The sequence below is a fragment of the Crinia signifera genome, chromosome 5 (genome assembly GCF_055691185.1).
Source record: "Crinia signifera chromosome 5, ASM5569118v1, whole genome shotgun sequence".
NCBI classification, from domain to species: Eukaryota; Metazoa; Chordata; class Amphibia; order Anura; family Myobatrachidae; genus Crinia; species Crinia signifera.
Window position 1 is genome coordinate 304191665 of NC_139221.1, and position 20146 is coordinate 304211810.

General features: G+C 44.5%; 1 protein-coding gene across 4 annotated transcripts in view; it reads right to left on the reverse strand.

Moving 5' to 3' along the window:
• The window catches only part of PPP1R9A (protein phosphatase 1 regulatory subunit 9A), a 176966-nt gene that overhangs the window by 46608 nt on the left and 110212 nt on the right, over window positions 1-20146 (reverse strand). For all 4 annotated transcript variants that reach the window (XM_083189433.1, XM_083189432.1, XM_083189434.1 and 1 more), the window contains exons 6-7: window positions 12191-12326; window positions 4503-4655 (exon numbers count right to left, since the gene is read on the reverse strand). In XM_083189433.1, coding sequence (XP_083045559.1) covers window positions 4503-4655; window positions 12191-12326 — 289 coding nt within the window. The remainder of the gene's footprint in view (window positions 1-4502; window positions 4656-12190; window positions 12327-20146) is intronic.

Sequence of the window (20146 nt, forward strand, 5' to 3'; positions counted from 1 at the left end):
CTTGGGAACAGCACGCATTTGGTTTTATGGATAATCTACAGTACCTTTCAGTGGATCCAGAAATCTTTTCTATGTGACATCTAGCGGAGGGGGGACAGTGACGCCATGTGTTGTACGCCTCCCTGCTGATGAGATGCCGCTATCATTTTCGGAAGCCTCTCCAGGAAAGCTTAACAGTGATTCCCCCGCTGCTCCGTCTCTGCGTTCGCTGCAGGTTGTTACTGCGCTCAGTGCTCGGCACCTTTTGTATGAAATGCCGCAATTTTGCCACCTGAATTTAAGTTAAGTTCTTTCCCCCTAAGCACAGATATGGAGGGGTTTGTGCGTTCGGGGAAACATGGGCAACCAGAATGCGTTCGTACGGGGACCGATGGTGGCGCTGTGCGCTTGAGCATTTCTGTGCATGTGCATAGACAGGGTGTGTGCCCCCATGGCGAACATTCTGTTCGCCAGGTGCATGCACCTAGGACAGCGGGTGGGAGGCGGAGAGGGACGCGGGGCGGCGGCCGGCTCCATTAGCATATGGGAACGCTCAGCATTTCATGGGCGTTCCCATAAGAACGCTGGGTGTTCCTATGCTAATGAGGCCATGACGTGGGTGCGGGGGTGGGCAGCTGCCCGCCCATTTCATTCCCAGCATGCACGCATACTGTATGTAAGTGACTTGAAAGTCACTTTTGTATGCGTGCACGCATCACATCTTTTGATGGTCGGCCTGCGAATGGATGTTAAGGGGCATACACACGTAGAGATCTGTGCTAAGCAATTTTGCAAAGCAATTTTTCTGGTGTCAAGATCTCCCATGGACAGCACATACACACACAGAGATTTGTGCTAAGCAATTTTGCTAAGCAATTTTTTAAAGCAATTTTGCTTAAGCAAAAAAAGGCCAGGTAGTGGTTCAGAATGAGAGATTGCGATCAGTATCTCTCATTCTGTACACACAGACAGATTTGCAGTCATTTGCTAAGCAATTTGACTAGATTGGGACTGCATGCACTGACTTAGTTAGCAAGAGATATTTAATCTCTCGGAGCATACACACAGAGAGATCTGTGCTTACTTTCTAAGCAATCTAGTCAGATTGCTTAGAAAATAGCACAAATTTGCTCCGTGTGTACACCCCTTTACTGTGTTTTCAGATCGTCCGAGGCCAAAGACGCAGCACATAATTGATTTGCATCCTGCCCTGAGTAACGGTATATCAGTATCCTGCGAAAGGTTTGATACATCGTCTAACCCATTGTTTTTTAACGCCAGTCCTCAAGTAACCAGAACATGTTTTCAGGATTTCTGTCTGTGCAAACAGGTGGGATAATGACTGACCCAGAAAAACATTAACTGACCTTTATGTATAATGATGCATTATTAATTAAATCATACAACACGGCCTGCTGGGGGTTCATCAAGGTTGGTATTGAATAAATACTATTTTATTATACTATGGGCCCCATTTATTAGTTTTAGCTACTTAATTGCGTATGATAAATGATCCTCCAGCCAATCAGCTCGCAAGTGTAGTTTTAACACCCGACAGTTGGGAGCTGATTGGCTGGAACACAAGTTTTAAATAGCTACTGTAAAATTTGTTGATAAATGGGCCCCTATCTCTGTTCCAAAGAGAGGCCCAACATTCCAGAACCGGTGCAACCCTAGAAAATAGCCAACAATTGAATAACAAATTCAGTTTAGAATATGTATCCGCAATATTTGTTTATTTAATATGATATTTGACAGTCTTATGCTGCCCATACACTGAGCCGATCGCCGGCATCCGTTCTGTACTATGCGATGCGCGCTCCCGCGCATCACATAGTGCGGTACAAAAAGTATGTGCTCAAAAGTATAACTGCACATACTTTTTGTACTAGGTACACATCGTATCGGATCGCAGTGCATGCACACTGCATGCACTAGGGATGCGATCCAATGTGTGCTGTTTAAGTCCCAAACGGATCCGTTAAACCAGGGCTGGGCAACACCGGCCCTCCAGATGTTGATGAACTACACATCCCAGCATGCCTTGCATCAGTTTCAGCATGGCCACATAGCAAAACTAATGCAAAGCATCCTGGGATGTGTAGTTCACTAACATCTGGAGGGCCGGTGTTGCCCAGCCCTGCGTTAAACGGACCGTGTATGGGCAGCTTAAGCTTTATTTTCTTTCAAAATAAGGAAGCCGTTTAGATGGCCTGAATCGTAATGTTTATAAGGGGTTCTGGTTTCAATTGTTGGCATTTACGTTGTCGATATCTCCACGTCAGCTAAGGCAGAATGTTGACATGTTAAGAATGCCAACATGTAAAATGCACGTACCATTAAAGCAGGGAAGGGGAACCTTCGCCCCCCCCCCAGCTGCTGTGGAACTACACATCCCAGCATGCCTTGTTACAGTTTTGCTATGTGGAGATGCTACAACTGTTGCAGGGAATGCTGGGATGTGTAGTTCCACAACAGCTGGAGGTACGAAGGTTCCCCATCCCTGCATTAAAGGGTTAGAGACAGGCAAAGGGAGGGGAGGTTAGGGCTAAAATGAGCAATACTGACCACTGGAATCAGGATACAGGACCCAACAGAATACACCCTGATGTCACCACAGGGCTCAGAAGGCACCACTGGCGCTGCTGTACCAGGTAAGTCACCATTAGACCGCCAAGGGCATTTTGCCAACATTCGAAGCATGGCATAAACTGTTATACACTGTTAAGACCACCCCCATGACTCCTATTGGATAGTTTCACAGGAGGGCAGGGCTTAATAGTGCATAATGGTTTCTGCTGATGACCAGGCACCTGTGCCGCCCAACGCACCCAGAATTGGGGATCCCGGGGGGGGGGGGGGGGGGATCCAGCACCTGTATATGTGCCTAGAAATTCTCCCCTCCACTGTGTACTCGGCACTGCAGCTCACACACCATCAAATGACTTCCCCAGTGTGTGCAGTCTGTGTATAGCCCAGGACTTTAACTCAGCAGCTGCGATTAAATCAGCCTGACCAAGGCCGGAGCTGACGTCACACGCCCTTCCTCCAGATGCCTGGGCGCACCTCGGATTTCCAGGACAATAAGAGAAAACATCCGGTTACCATCCCCAAACAATTGCTGGCTGTTTGCAAGGTAATTGACAGCCGGTGGCCGCTTGTGGAGGGCACGCCGGCATTGCCCTGCCATTTGGACGGAGGGCTGCTGACGTCAGCAATGGCCTCCTTCTCCCCACAGCCATCGCAGTGCCGAATAAGCCTAGACTAAATCTGTGGCTGCATACCGGGATAAATCTATTCGATGGTGAGCGATTGCAAATGGATTTCCCCGTGTGCATGGCTGCAAACGCATTTGCAGCCATGAACAGGGATGGGGGGAAACTCTTTGTAAATGCAGCCAGAAATGACAAGCGCTGTACATCAGCTATAGTAGTTGGCTGTAATAAAGGTCTAAAGCAGAATACAATAAAAAATGTAATGATACAATAACACAATGCTATAACAAGTTACACTGCAGTGTATAGTAACAAAGGATCACTCCGTCCACTTAAAGAGGCTGCGTTAATGCATGCCAATGCTAATGATCTGTATGGGGGCCATATGGCATGGCAGGCTTGGAGGTAGTATTCCAGTGCCCAACATTCTACAGGGAGAATGGAAAGGTCATTTTAAAAAGGATGCAAGGAAAAACGAAGAAGCAAAACGGGTGACTTCCCCTTTTAAAAACTGACTGGGAAATGTTTTACCAGGTAGCTCAATTCATTAGTGTCTGATTGCAGTAGATATGTTACTAAAGTATGAACATCAGTGTGGGAGATATAAGCTGGGTACACTCCTATAGATGTATCTGCAGACAGATAACAGTGTGCTCTGCATACAGACTTCCTCTTCAGTCATGACTGACCTCACAACTGGGTGGCATTTATATGGCCCCGCCCACTTGACCTGTCAATTACCGCCACCTTGTTCATTGGGTGTATGGGTGGTCGTGGGTCGCCCTTTACATACAGCACGATGTACCGATTAGGGTGGCAAATCCCGGGATCGGTGGGATTCAGGGATTGGCCTGCGCGTGCGCAAATCTAATGCCGGGCAGTGCTGAGAGACCAGCTCAGATGCTGCCCGGCTGCTCCTGACCCCGGCGCGCTGCTCTGCGGCTGTGCGAGTGTGAACTGATGTCAGAGGTCACACTGCGAAGCACCCCTGCCGTTCTGCGACCCACTCGCATTTTTCAATCCCAGAATTGAAAATATTTCCCAGGATTGGCATCCCTAGTATCGATATATCTTTAAATATATAGGCTGTGCTAGATGGGTTCAGGAATCCACAGTTAGTATCAACCACATGATTGGCATGTATCAGGCAGAAAATGTCGACATGGTTAAATGTCAACATGTAGACAGTGCTTTAGTTCGACAGGTTCAAATTGTCGTTATGACATGATAATGTCCGGGGTACCGGAATAAGCCAATGACACACAGCATCTACGGATGAGTAAAAAAATAATATAATGTCGGCATTACCTCCTTAAATTTGTGAGCCAGTTTCGTTGCATCCAGATCAGAAGAAAACATCTCATCCCCTTCTGGAAGATCAAACACTTCTATCGCCATTTCTCTCCCGGGGATGACCGGCCCGACGTCTTCATCCTCCTCATCTGTAGCATATTCTCCTGTCTGGGAAAAGGAAGAGTACATTCATGTCCCAGGTGTTACATCAGATGAGCGTCATGTCCTGACCAGTCATATAGTCATAAGACCTATTCAGCCAGTGTGTGACAATAAACTGGGTCAGGGAAAACATCATACATTACCAGGGAAGTACAGGAACAGAGCATTGTCTCCCTGTAGGAGAGGGTCAGGTAGGCAACCCTGCTGTTCCCTCACATGCTTGCATCATTTTGTGCCACCACAATGCTCCCATACATGTGAGGTTTAAGACCACGGGTTTCGCGACCATTCTGTGGTGACTTGCTTGGGTCATTTTTATTGTCTGATGGGGTCCCAGAGCAAAATAGTTTGAGGACCCCTGCAATGATTGAATACATTGCATGGATTTATTAATCACGCAGGGACAGAGCTTGCGATAAAACTCTGTCCGTGCGATGGGTCTCCGCAGCACCATCATCATATTTTTCTCAAAAAATATCCCTGCACTGTACTGCACATGTGCCGCCATCACCAGCACACCCCTCCTCATCATGAAAACATACCCCCCCACCCGCGAACCGCGGCCCCCTCTCCGCTGATTTCCCCCTGCGGCTTCCTTCTCCTGTAATCCCCAGTGCAGGAAAGTGACCTGCCGCTTTGCAGCATCGCTTTACTGCACCAGGGGTCACAGTGCAGCAGGAGTGACACTGTGGGGGAAATTTACTAAAGGAAATTTGTAAAAAAATAGGTGTATTTGTATCCAGAAATACACTTATTTTTGATATTTACTATCCTGAAAATACGGCAATTCATATTCGTATTGATGTGCTATCAATACGAATACGAATTGCCATATTTTCGGGATAGTAAATGTCAAAAATAAGTGTATTTCTGGATACAAATGCACCTATTTTTTACAAATTTCCTTTAGCCCCGTGACCCCATCCGCGCACAGCTTTCTCAGATGCAGAGAAAGCTGTGCAGAAGCTATCAATTTGCATCTGAGCCCTGTGATTATCACAGGATCAAATGCAATATTTTTTTTAACATTTTTGTTGTAAATTTGGCCAGATCACGTTAAATATTTAAGAATTATGATCGGAATTGGTTGCTATGGACAACATCCCATCGTCAATAGAACGCCCATCTTACTAAATTTACCACTGTCATTCTACAGCAGTCTGTAACATGGCAGGTAGGAGCTGACTGGTTGGTACTATGGGGCAGAAATGGTAAGCCTGGTGCTAAAATGGCCATGGATAATGCAGCAGCCAATCAGATCATAACTGCCTAGTTCAGGGTTGCCGACTTTCTCATTCTCCTCTCCGGGAGAAGCCCGGAGAGGAGAGATTCAGTAGCCGCTCAGGGGGCGGGGCTTAAGCGTGACATCACTAAGCCCCGCCCCCATGCTGGTAAATCGGCAAATTCAGTGATCTCCGTGGAGGGGGCGGGGCTAAAATTACGCGATTGTGTCATTTTAGCTCCGCCCCCTCCTCTGAGACCCGAGGATCGCGGCATTTTAATGCCGCGATCCGGGGGACAGCGGGGGTCCCCCCTGAATCCGGGAGGGTTGCCCACCCTTCCGGGGGGCCGGGAGGGAGCCCCGATTTTCGGGAGACTCCCGGAAATTTCGGGAGGGTCGGCAACCCTGGCCTAGTTACAGGCTGGGTTTGAAAAATATTAGTAGGAGCTGATTGGCCGCTGTGTCATTGCCTTCCACTTTATCACTTCTCCAGGCTTAATACATCCGGCCCTATTAGTCCTGATACCTCTCCTGTTCTACCACTGTATTTAAAAACCATAATATGAATTGAAGTCTAAAGCTGGGTACACTAGACCAGGGGTGGCCAAAAAGGTCCTCGAGATCTACCAACGGTCCACGTTTCCCAGGTCACCTAGCTGGTGCACAGCTGTAGTCATTACTAACTGTCACATGTTAAAACCTGCTGCATACATTCCTACTATAGATCCACGGGTTGCCTGGAAAACATGCACCGTTGGTAGATCTTGATGACAGGTTTGGCCACCCCTGCACTAGACGATATTGTTTACGAACGATACCATCAGTGATTTCCCTTGAACTACTGGGCAAACTATATTGTGCTTACACACTGAACAATATCATTGATGATATGGTTTAGGAACATCTCCTGGCCCCCTGCTTAATATACAGTCATTGACGATATAGTCAACAATGAGTTGCATGTAGAGACAACGAGGGGGGGGGGGTCCATTAACGGCCTGAAGGAGCGCGCATCATTAAGGATACAGAGTGTAGACATTTAAAAATACGCACTATATAACATAACGATATAGTTATCATGCCTATCGTTAACAAAATATCACGCAGCGTGTACACACTTGAAGATATTAATGTCAGCAGGGCAGCACACTATCGCTAACAAATCTCAGAACTATAAACTGAGAAATAATTAACTTTTTTTATTTTCTATCCTAATTTTGTTATTTCTATCTCATTTACAATAATTATATTTTTTAGTTTAGTTTCTTCTAAATATGCCAAACCCATATATAGGAATTAATAATGTAAACATATATAAACATTTTTGAAGGAAAAAAAAACCCACAATGGTATATGCTGGAGCTACAGTAAATGTTCATAAATGACTACAAGGTGTCATCGCTGGAGTTTACTTGGGTGCAGTGCATCGTGTGGACAGCAGATGGCAGTAGCGAGCCTTTAGATTTTGAAGCTATCGCTTTATTTGAGATAATTGGAGCTAACTCTGCATTATAGTACATAAGAATACATTTCGTTAGCAATTTGCCAACTATCTTGCAACTATTTGCATACATTTGCAGTTAGAACAGTAAGCTACAGTAAACATGTACGTACAACATCTAACATCTCCCGGAATGTGAACTCTTTAATATTTCAATGGAACAAACAAATTATGCTTCAATTGCTTGTTCGTGCGTCCTTTTATCTGAGAACTTAAACACTGGGAAATGCACACTATGTAATATGTGAGAACAGTTATAATGGAGACATGGAGGATCAGAACACTGTGTCTACTGAAGGAAACATTCACAACAGAATATGTATATTTATTAAGGTATTTAGGGCGAGATGTATCAAATGGAAAATGCGGTAAAACCCCGGTTTTACCGCATTTTCCAATGTATCAAAAATGATACCGCACTGAAGGGTATCGCCACCTTTGGGTGGCGATACCCTATAGAAGCCTATGGGCTTCTTTTCGCCGCCCGCCGACGCAAACCCGCCGCCTCGCCGACCCCCCCTCTGGCTTACCTTCCTGAAGGGTCTTCCTGGACCCTGGAAGGTAAGCCCTGCCTCCCCCTAGTGAAGCAGCCGGACATCCTTCCGGCTGCAGGGGGGAGAAGGAAGCTCCGGGGACAGCATGCATAGCTGTCCCCGGCGTGAGGGGAGAGCGTGGCGGCAGGGAGGTGACGGAGACCCCCCGCACACCAGTGTACAGGTATCGCAGGGGGCCTCCGTCTACGCACCACAATGCCAGCCGCATGTTAGTACATATGCGGCAGCATCGCGGCGGGGGGGGGGCGGCGATGTATTTTAATACATCCCGCCCTTATACAGTAGTCCTGTATAAGGAGCAGGTCCCAGCCCAGTGTAACATTCCAGGAGTTATAGAGTAACAGTCGCTACTTTAGGAGATATGAGTGGAAATCCACTTTTCCCCGCTTTCCTCACTTTGGGGTAAATATATTGAGTTGTAGGTATTTAAAATGCCAATAAGCCAAAATGATTTTTCACCATATATGGGAGCTATGTACTAAGCACCAGAGAGTGATAAAATGGAAAGAGATTAAGGGGGTGATTCATGTTGACAGTAAGCAGCGAAAATCGCTTACCGTGCGCTTCAACGTTGCCCGCCAAGTGATAGAAGCTGTTTCAGCCGTATGCAAAGTCGTGTTCTGGAGGGGAATTTACAAAGCAGTCAAATACGACTGCTTTGTAACCCTCCGATGTCGTATTGATTCGTATTAGCGGCCATATAATACAAATTAGTACCAGCAGTCTGGACGGATCACTCAAATCCGTGCAGGCTGCAATGTGTAAAAAAAAAAATAGAATAATAGAAAAATAAATAAATAAATTAACAAAAAAAAAACAGCGTGGGGTCCCCCCACAGCTGTAACCAGCACCAGACAGAAAGAGCCGGGGCTGGTAATAAAAAAAATCAGGAAACCCGGCAAATAGGGGTTCCCCGATTTTTTAAAACCAGCCCCAGGCTCCAGGGCCAGGGCTGGTTCCCAAAATATGGGGGACAAAATGAATAGGGGTCCCCCCGTATTTTAAGAACCAGCCCCAGGCCCAACCAGCCAGCTGGGGTCCCGCGGCCAAAACATTAACCCTACCGACCAGTCAGCCTGGCCAGGGGTCCTGGGGGAGTGGGGACCCCCCTAATAAAGTGGTCCCCCCCCTCCAGGACTTACCTGACCAGGCTGAAGCCTGGTGCTGTCCCCGGTGACCCTGTGCGGTGGTCACAGGGCTGATTAAGTGTAAAAAGATAGAAAGATAGAATAAACTATTGTCTAAAACTGTGGAACTATGAGTCCCAGCAAGCCTCCCCCGCATGCTGGGACTTGGAGAACCACAAGTCCCAGCATGCGGGGCATTAAAGGGTCCGCTGGCACTTGTAGTTCCACAGTAATATAAATAGTTAAATAACACACACACTGACACATGTAAAATAAAACGTTAATACATCCAAAGCCCTTTCTTACAGATACTTACCTATCTTGAGCCCGTAGGTAGGTCCCTGGGTCGGGGGTCCGGGGCTCCATGGTCCAGGATCCGAAGAAATCCATAGGGGTACCTGTGGAAGAAAATCCTACTCACCGAGGTCCTCCCGCGAAGATCACGTCCTCTTCTTTCCGACGTAGTCCAGGTCTTCTTAAAAAAACAACGCCAGACTATTCCAGCCGGTACCCGCTCACAGACTGAGGGGAGACGCTGATGTTTCATGTTCAGCGCTTCTCCTCCGAATGATTCTATTGGCCACCTCGGCTCCTGATTTATATGCACAATTTATATCCATTCAGCCACAGAAGCGTATTGACGTCAGGCAACAATGTTTGGGCTATGTGGCCTTGCTCACAGTCAGCGTTCCAAAGATGTCTGTGCAGACCAATCAAGTTCTGCCACACCAATCATGGTGAACCAGATCACAGAACGCACATTGTGCATGGGCAAATTGTTACACTGAAACACCCATTTCCAGTATGGGTCATTGGTTTGACCAAATTAAGGTCGACCGCTGAAGGTCGACATGGACAAAAAGTTGACATGCCTAAGGTTGACAGGGTCAAAAGGTCCACATTGGGAAGGTTGGCAGTCAAAATGTCGACATGGGTTTTTCACCCTGCAAATTGTAAGCTTGCGAGCAGGGCCCTCCTACCTGTAAATACCCAGTTTGTTGTATCACTGTTTACAATTGTAAAGCGCCATGGACTTTGCTGCGCTATATAAGAAACTGTTAATAAATAAATGAGATCCGGGATTTCTGGAATGCCGTCTGCTGAAAGCTCAAAGGAGTCTCCAGTATGTAGACTTTATGGGCATTGTGCTCGGAGAGTTAATACAAAACAATATACAACAAAGGGAGAAAAAGTCAGAGCGCACAATCTGATCTGCTGAGGGATAAAAGCCGTTTTTCTTTTTTAATTGAAGACTCAGATGATAAATCGAGAAGAAAAGCTTAAGCGGCGCACACTAAAAACACTGATGAAATAACAGATTGTTTTCTACCCAGTATTTCATCTGCAACATGGTGCTGATTGGAAAGCCAAATACAAGCACCTGTCTAATTAAAATTCCCTTCACTGCTGCTGTGTAATTTAATTATCTGCTGCAGTAAATATTTATTACTAGCTCTGTATTAGTGGAGAATTGAAACTCCAGTTATCCGAAAGCCGAAGCCGCTGATCCGAGTGGAATTAGGACGATGACGGAAGAGCAGTTTCCGGTGAAATCCCAAGGGCATTGTTTGGCTCTCCGACATCCTCGGAATTGTGTGCGCAAACACTAACAACTGTTGGTATTAGGCCTAGAACAAAAAATCGGGGTCTTAAGTATGCAAAACCACACAGGAGACGCCTGCTTTTTATCCTAACCATTTAAAAATTGGAAGTGACGCTTCTAAACATTTAATAGGACAGCATGGTTGATATCGAGGTTAGCATCACTGATGCACAGACGTACGTTGATGAACTCAAGTTCCGGTCATGGCCCTTCTGTGTGAATTTTGTATGTTGTTCCAGTGTTTGTGCTTGTGTAGGCTCCCAAAATCCCAAAACATACTGTACCATTAGGTTGATTGGCTTTGGAGAAAAAAATGTATGTACATGTGTCTATGACAGGCATGTCCAAACTATGGCCCTCCAGCTGTTGTGAAATCCCAGCATGCCTTGCAATAGTTTCAGCATTAACTAATAGAAAAACTGTGGCAAGGCATGATGGGACGCGTTACGCGTCCTCCCAACCTGTTCATACCCCACTATCCACGTTGACCGCAGCGAGCCCCGGGAGGGGATGCGTTATGCGTCCTCCCGACCTTTTCATCCCCCCACTATCCACGTCGGCGTGGAGTTGATTCTATATAGTGTGCCGAACGCAGCGAGCCACAAGGGTGGCGAGAGCATGCAAATTACTTGTAAGGTAATCCGCGTCCCCTCGTGGGGCTCGCCACACTATATAAATATATGAAAAGGTCGGGAGGACGCGTAATGCATCCCCTCGCCACACTCGGTCTGCTGTGGATAGTGGGGGTGTTTCAGGAACACATTCACACCTGCCATATCATACATCTGAGCAAAAGCTACTCAGAGGCAGGAGCGTCTCATTGCTGGAGCGTCTAAGACGCTCCTGCGTCTCAAACAGATGGAGCACCTCTCCACCATCGCCAGCATGATCAACTCTCCGCCAAAGAGAGGGGATCATGCTGGCGCCGGTGGTGTGAGAGAGGCGCTGACTAGGCTTGCCAGAGATGCAGTTCCCGGCAACAGCACGGTAGTTACTTGTGTAGTTTCACGGCGGCAGCCTACGCTGATAACGTAGCTTAGGCTGCCGCCGTGAAACTACACAAGTAAGGCAGCCGTTGGGCTACGCTATTAGCGTAGCTTCAAACGTAGCGTAAGCTGCCGCCGTGAAACTACACAAGTACCAAAAATTGTGTTGAATTTTAAAAATTTTGTTCTACCACCATTCAACCATTTCTAGTTGGGAGCAGTGCAACCAATCGGCTCCTAACTGTCATGTGTTCAAGTAATAACAACAATATCATCCTTGGATGCTAGATATAATGCGACAATAACATTACACGCATAAACAACCTAATTTTGACTTTATAAAAAAAATAATACGGATTTAGATCTAGCGGCTAATGGGACTGGAGGATCCAATTATATACATTACAGAACGCACATCTGCCCATTATATAACTAAGCTCAGCATTGTATAGTATTACACCAAAAGATGAATAAGCGGTATGTCAAAGCCAATTATGACAGCAGTTATAAAAGAAGAATATCCCGGTGGAAATGTTTTGCAGCGTTACCTCATCGTCATCCGCGTCATACTGTGCGTAATGCTGTTCCAGCATCTCCCTCTGGCGGCGTTCTTGCTCTAGGGTCTGGCTGATCAGTTGGGCAACCTCACTAATCTGTCCAGGCTTTTCACGCCCTATAATAAACCTGCAAAAGAAACAAAAATTCCTAAATATCATATTTTAACTGACTATGGAGTAAATTTACTTATATGGGATTTCTATTGAAGATGGGATGTTGCCCGTAGCAACCAATCAGATTCTTCTTCTGATGTACTGTATTTAGCACCTTATAGAAGATAATAGATACAATGTGATTGGTTGCTATGGGCTACATCTTATCTTCAATAGAACTCCCATCTTCTACCCCTATGAATCCAATATCTGCTTCTGAACTATAAACCTCTGAACTTGACCATACTTCTTACACAGTCAGGTTAAGGGCCTAAGGTTCCGCCATAGAGGGTCCTGTCATACGCTGGCCCCCCTGGGTGGTCAGCGTATGAATGTGGCACTCGCTATGAATGTGGGACCACAGGCAGCGGCTTTTAAGGAGGACAAGCATGGGGCTGGCAGGATTATCCCTTGTATGTTGTCCCATTACTTTTATAGGAACCAGTTCAGTCTAGAGATGGCCATCGATGGAATACTACAACCAGCCCTCAATATTAACAAACTATCAATGGGCATCCATTTTCTTTGACTGACTGGCCCTTGGAACAATCAGAATGTGGGGGCGGTGCTTCCGAGTTGTCAGGGGGCAGAGCGATCTTTATTTTTTTCTTTTAAATATCGGTTTTGCTGTGCCATTGATGGATGGAAACCATCTGGTTCTCTAGCATCGATGGCAAAAGTATTTGACATTGGCCATAAACCATCAATGATTCCAAATCACCGACGGTCGATATCCATCCCTAGGTTCAGGCTGTGTGGTGCGGAGGCTGGCAGAGGAATTTGGGGTGAAGGGAGAACAGTTTTTTAAAAGTATTTAAAGAACTAATTAGCGAACTTCCCCACAATTTCCCCCCCAATTTTATTGCCGACGCCCTTTCAGCTCCATGGGTTTTCACCATCATGGAAATGAAAAGGTTAAAATGACTGCGTGTTTATTTTGAACAGGATTTAATTTACATGTCATACATTAGGACCCCGGACTAGAACTCATGTCAACCTTTTTCACGTGTCGTTACATATCAAGCGCTTGTAAACACGTATCAAACATACGTAAACATACATAATGTTTTTTCACATGAAGTTGGTTCTGCATATGTGTTACACAAAGGCTGGCCAACCGGTACCCATGTCTCACTGTCTTCCATTGTAACACTTATCATCAGACACTTGAAGGATAGATTTTCCATTAGCCGGTATTTAAATGATTTGCATTAACAAAAGAACCAAAAGCACTTACGTATGTGATTGTGCCGCTAAATCATTAACCCTATGGGTCGTAAAGTTGATATTGCAGTTGGCATTTAGCTGGCACACTCATTAATAGGAAATATCACCGTACTTGGAAAAAAAAAATCAATTTGCCACCAGGATGTCAAAAATAGCAGGTGTCCAAGCTTTCCATTAAGATATGAATGAAGACGTTTCGTTAGGTTAGAAATGGCCTTTATATCGGAACACAGAACTCGGGTTAATAACCCGGCCAACTCATTTTCTAAAGGAATCTCTGTGCAGCCTTGAAATGTATCCAAAATATACGTTACCCTGTGCCACAGCGAAATCATCTCATCTCCCTCATTTCTAGAAAGACTTTTTGGCTGAAAGCAGTTTTTATCTTAATGCACTCAGCAGTAATGTGAATTTTCAATAATAATTCCACCATAAGCCGGAGCACACTACTCCTTTGTAGCCGTGGTCCTAACAAACAGGATTCTGTTGCTATAGGCAATCCGCCATCATTAGGCCTGGCGTTAATTAATTACATTTATCCAACGCTAATAGAAAACATGCATCTGAAAATAAAACCTATTGTTTGCAAAGTCACAATTCCCACCTGCCTTTCTAGTAGTGCCCATTGTGTTATAATGTGATTTTTATGGGTAATAACACTGAGGATGACTACAGTAACCCAACCACGCTAACAGGTATCCAGCCTTACAATATATTACCAATAAGTGGAAGACTCTTTTACTAAGGTTGAGTATCCCGTATCCAAAATGCTCGGGACCAGGAGAATTTTGGATAACGGATTATTCCGTATTTCGGAATATTTTAATATTTCAATGATGTATTTTGAAGTATCTTGCATTTATGCTGTATAAACACATAATATACACACAAATATATTTTATTACCACATAAAATACACACAAATATATTTTATTTGTTCAAAAAACAAGGTTTCAAAACGTGAAACAAAATGTGTGTACTATCTCAGCACTGAATTTGAATGCCAAGCAATCATTGTCTTGCACATATATAGTGCCAGTTACATATCATGTCCCCAGTGATGCTGTTACAAATGTCCCCAGTGAGTTTTTAGCAAAAAAAAAAAAAATTTCACTTTCTGGAAAGTCCGTATTTCGGAATAATTTGGATAACGGATATTCGGATACGGGATACTCGACCTGTATATATATATATATATATATATATATATATGTCCGAGGTAGGCGGCACTCAGAGACGATGTGAACAATTGAAACCATAACACGGTTTATTGTGCAAGATGAGGCAACATTTCGGGGATGACCCCCTTTCTCAAGCCAAAACAAACAAGTCTTGTTTGTTTTGGCTTGAGAAAGGGGGTCATCCCCGAAACATTGCCTCATCTTGCACAATAAACCGTGTTATGGTTTCAATTGTTCACATCGTCTCTGAGTGCCACCTACCTCAGACATATATCTACTAGCCTTCTGGCTTATGGGAAGGCACCGGGGCACAAGAGACCACACAGCAACCTTGAGTGCCAGCTCCCTCGGATCATATATATATATATATATATATATATATATATATATATATATATATATAAAATCCATATGGCTGGCACTCCCATCTGGCAATCAAAATAGTTGCTGGGGTGGCCATCAATGACCATAGGTTATATTGCAAACCTTATGGTGAATACATATTTGGAAGGATGATGTCACTCACCAGTCTTGATAACAGTCAAATTGATTTAATCAGGCAACATGGCAGAGGGTACAGAGCATCAACGTTTCGGTCCTCCTCTGGGACCTTTATCAAGGGGGTTTCTTTTTGCCGCGAATCACGGGAGGGGGGGTCACGAGGGGTTGTGTGTTTGTCACGAATCGCTGGAGGTGGGGTCGCGGGGGAGGGGGTGTTTTTGCCGCGAATCGCGGGAGGGGTCGCGCGGGGGGGGGTTTTGCCGAGAATCGTGGGAGGGGTCGTGGGGGGGGGGTGTGTTTTGCAGCAAATCGCGGGAGGGGGCGCGGGGGGGGGGGGGGGGGGGTGTGTGGTGGGGGGCGCTCACCTGGTGGCTGTGAAGTAGCAGTGCTGGGCAACATGGGGAGGCAGAGGGTGTCTCGCACTGTGGGCTCACTGGGCTGGTTCTATGTCATGTGAGTCAGTCATGTGAGTCAGAGCGTTATGTATTTATGTATGTAACCCAGCGTTATACACACACTCACACACTTTGAGTGACAGATGTAGCCAAATATATAAGATATATATATATATATACTGTATATATATATATATAGATAGATATAGATAGATATATAAATATACAGTATATGTGTGCCTGTTTGAGTTGCTACCTATCATTTTATAGAATGTTCAGGTTGAGTAGCCTTATCCATAGTTTCCAGAATGTAATTTCTTTTTTCTGCTAAAAGCACTACTGGGACATCTGTAACTGGCACTACTGGGAACATGATATGCAACTGGTACTACTGGGAACATGATATGCAACTGGCACTACTGGGGACATTATATGTAACTGGCACTACTGGGAATATGATATGTAACTGGCACTACTGGTGACATGATATGCAACTGGCACTACTGGGAATATGATATGTAACTGGCACTACTGGGGACATGATATGTAACTGGCACTACTGGGGACATGATATGAAACTGGCACTACTGGGGACATGACATGTAACTGGCACTACTGGGGAAATGATATGTAACTGGCACTACTGAGGACATGATATGTAACTGGCACTACTTGGGACATGATATGTAACTGGCACTACTGGGGACATGATATGTAACTGGCACTACTGGGGACATGATATGTGACTGGTACTACTGGGGACATGTAATGTAAGTGGCACTACTGGGGACATGACATGCAACTGGCACTACTGGGAATATGATATGTAACTGGCACCACTGGGGACATGATATGTAACTGGCACTATTGGGGACATGATATGTAACTGGCACTACTGGGGACATGATATGTAACTGGCACTACTGGGGACATGATATATAACTGGCACTACTGGGAACAGGATATGTAATTGACACTACTGGGAATATGATATGTATCTGGCACTACTGAGGACATGATATGTAACTGGCACTACTGGGGACGTGATATGTAACTGGCACTACTGGGGACAGGATATGTAATTGACACTACTGGGAATATGATATGTAACTGGCACTACTGAGGACATGATATGTAACTGGCACTACTGGGGACATGATATGTAACTGGCACTACTGGGGACATAATATGTAACTGGCACTACTGGGGACATGATATGTGACTGGTACTACTGGGGACATGTAATGTAAGTGGCACTACTGGGGACATGATATGTAACTGGCACTACTGGGGACATGATATGTAACTGGCACTACTGGATATATATGTAACTGGTACTTCTGGGGACATGTCATGTAACGGTTACTACTGGGGACATGTTATGTAACTGGTTACTACTGGGGACATGTTATGTAACTGTAACTACTGGGAACATGTTATGTAACTGGCACTACTGGGGCATGATATGTAACTGGCACTACTGGGTACATGATATGCAACTGGCACTACTGGGAATATGATATGTAACTGGCACTACTGGGGACATGATATGTAATTGACACTACTGGGGACATGATATGTAACTGACACTACTGGGAACATGTTATGTAACTGGCACTACTGGGGACATGATATGTAATTGACACTACTGGGAACATGATATGTAATTGACACTACTGGAGATATGATATGTAACTGGCACTACTGGGGACATTATATGCAACTGACTCTACTGGGGACATGATATGTAATTGACACTACTGGGGACATGATATGCAACTGACACTACTGGGGACATGATATGTAACTGACACTACTGGAGATATGATATGTAACTGGCACTACTGGGGACATTATATGTAACTGGCACTACTGGGGACATGATATGTAATTGACACTACTGGGGACATGATATGTAACTGGCACTACTGGGGACATGATATATAACTTGCACTATTGGGGACATGATATGTAATTGACACTACTGGGGACATGATATGTAACTGGCACTACTGGGGACATGATATGTAACTGGTACTACTGGGGACATGTTATGTAACTGGCACTACTGGGGACATGATATGTAACTGACACTACTGGGGACATGTTATGTAACTGACACTACTGGAGATATGATATGTAACTGGTAGTACTGGGGACATGTCATGTAATGGTTACTACAGGGGACATGTTATGTAACTGGTTATTACTGGGGACATGTTATGTAACTGTAACTACTGGAGATTTGATATGTACAGTAACTGGTATTACTGGGGACATGATATGTAACTGGCACTACTGGGGAAATGATATGTAACTGACACTACTGGGAACATGATATGTAACTGGCACTACTGGGGACATGATATGTAACTGGCACAACTGGAAATATGAAATGTAACTGGCACTACTGGGGACATGATATGTAACTGGCACTATTGGGGACATGATATGTAACTGGCACTACTGGGGACATGATATGTAACTGGCACTACTGGGGACAGGATATGTAATTGACACTACTGGGAATATGATATGTAACTGGCACTACTGAGGACATGATATGTAACTGGCACTACTGGGGACATGATATGTAACTGACACTACTGGCTATATGATATGTAACTGGTACTTCTGGGGACATGTCATGTACCGGTTACTACTGGGGACATTTTATGTAACTTACACTACTGGGGACATGATATGTAACTGGCACTACTGGGGACATGATATGTAGCTGGCACTATTGGGGACATGATATGTAACTGGCACTACTGGGGACATGATATGTAACTGGCACTACTGGGGACATGATATGTAATTGACACTACTGGGGACATGATATGTAACTGACACTACTGGGATACATGATATGTAACTGACACTACTGGGAACATGTTATGTAACTGGCACTACTGGGGACATGATATGTAACTGACACTACTGGGAACATGATATGTAGTTGACGCTACTGGAGATATGATATGTAACTGGCACTACTGGGGACATTATATGTAACTGGCACTACTGGGGACATGATATGTAATTGACACTACTGGGGACATGATATGTAATTGACACTACTGGGGACATGATATGTAACTGACACTACTGGAGATATGATATGTAACTGGCACTACTGGGGACATTATATGGAATTGACACTATTGGGGATATGATATGTAACTGGCACTACTGGGGACATGATATGTAACTGGCACTACTGGGGACATGATATGTAACTGGCACTACTGGGGACATGATATGTAACTGACACTACTGGGGACATGATATGTAACTGGCACTACTGGGGACATGATATGTAACTGGCACTACTGGGGACATGATATGTAACTGGCACTACTGGGGACATGATATGTAACTGACACTACTGGGGACATGATATGTTACTGGCACTAAATATGTTAAAGAAAATGATTGCTTGGGATTTAAATTAAGTACCTGAGATAGTACACAAACTTTGTTTCATGGACAAATAAAATATATTTGTGTGTATTTCATGTGTTTGATGTGTTTATTCAACATTAATGCAAAATACCTCATTGAAATATAAAAATATTCCGAAATACGGAAAAATAATCCATTATCCAAAATTCTTTTTGGATAAGGGATACTTAACCTGTACTAGATAAATCCTAGCCAGAAGCTGACTGGTTAATATAAGCAACTCCCTTACTTGCTCACTCTTTAGAGGTGTGATACATTTACCCCATAAACCTTGGAATTTAGTCAATCGTCCCCAATAATTCTCTGAAAGGGAATAAGCAATGGCACAAGGGACAGGGAGAACCCATGTTTGTTCTAATACACTTAGGGCATTCTAATGTATTTTTGGAAAAATTCTGTAACTGTTGTCTTAATTATTAATGAATCACTACTAAACAATTGACACCATATTAAAATGCAAAAAGTGCCCCCTTAGTAATAATTACTGTTAGGGTTATTTCTACAGTATAAAGCATCCCCAACTTGCTTCAGTTGTATGTCAGGTGTCACCTAATAACTTATACAGTAACTTATGGGGGAAGTTGCAGTTGGGGAAGGGAGGAGTGGTAGGGGTAGGGCACCACTTTTCATGAGTCAACCTTTGATGCGTTTTGCTTGTGATCTAGTAATATCGCTTTGAAAATTCCCTGAAACCGCCCTGTGTGTGGGTTCCATAAGGACTGTCGTGTACAGTAGATGGATTTAATGGAACTTCTGAATTGCACTGACTTATTTTTATTTATTTATTGAAGCTTCAATATAAATCAAGAACAATAAAGATTTATCTTATAAAAGTGTGATATTTGTCATCTGCATTAGAACAGGGTTACAAATATTTGGTACTTGTTTCCTAGCACGGCGCCACCTATTAACATTGGAAGGCGTCGGGTCTGAAAAATCGGTCGCATGCGATGGGATGCGACCGACCCGATTTGTAATTGTACAGCCACTCTGATGGCTGATTACAATGTGAAATGCCCCCC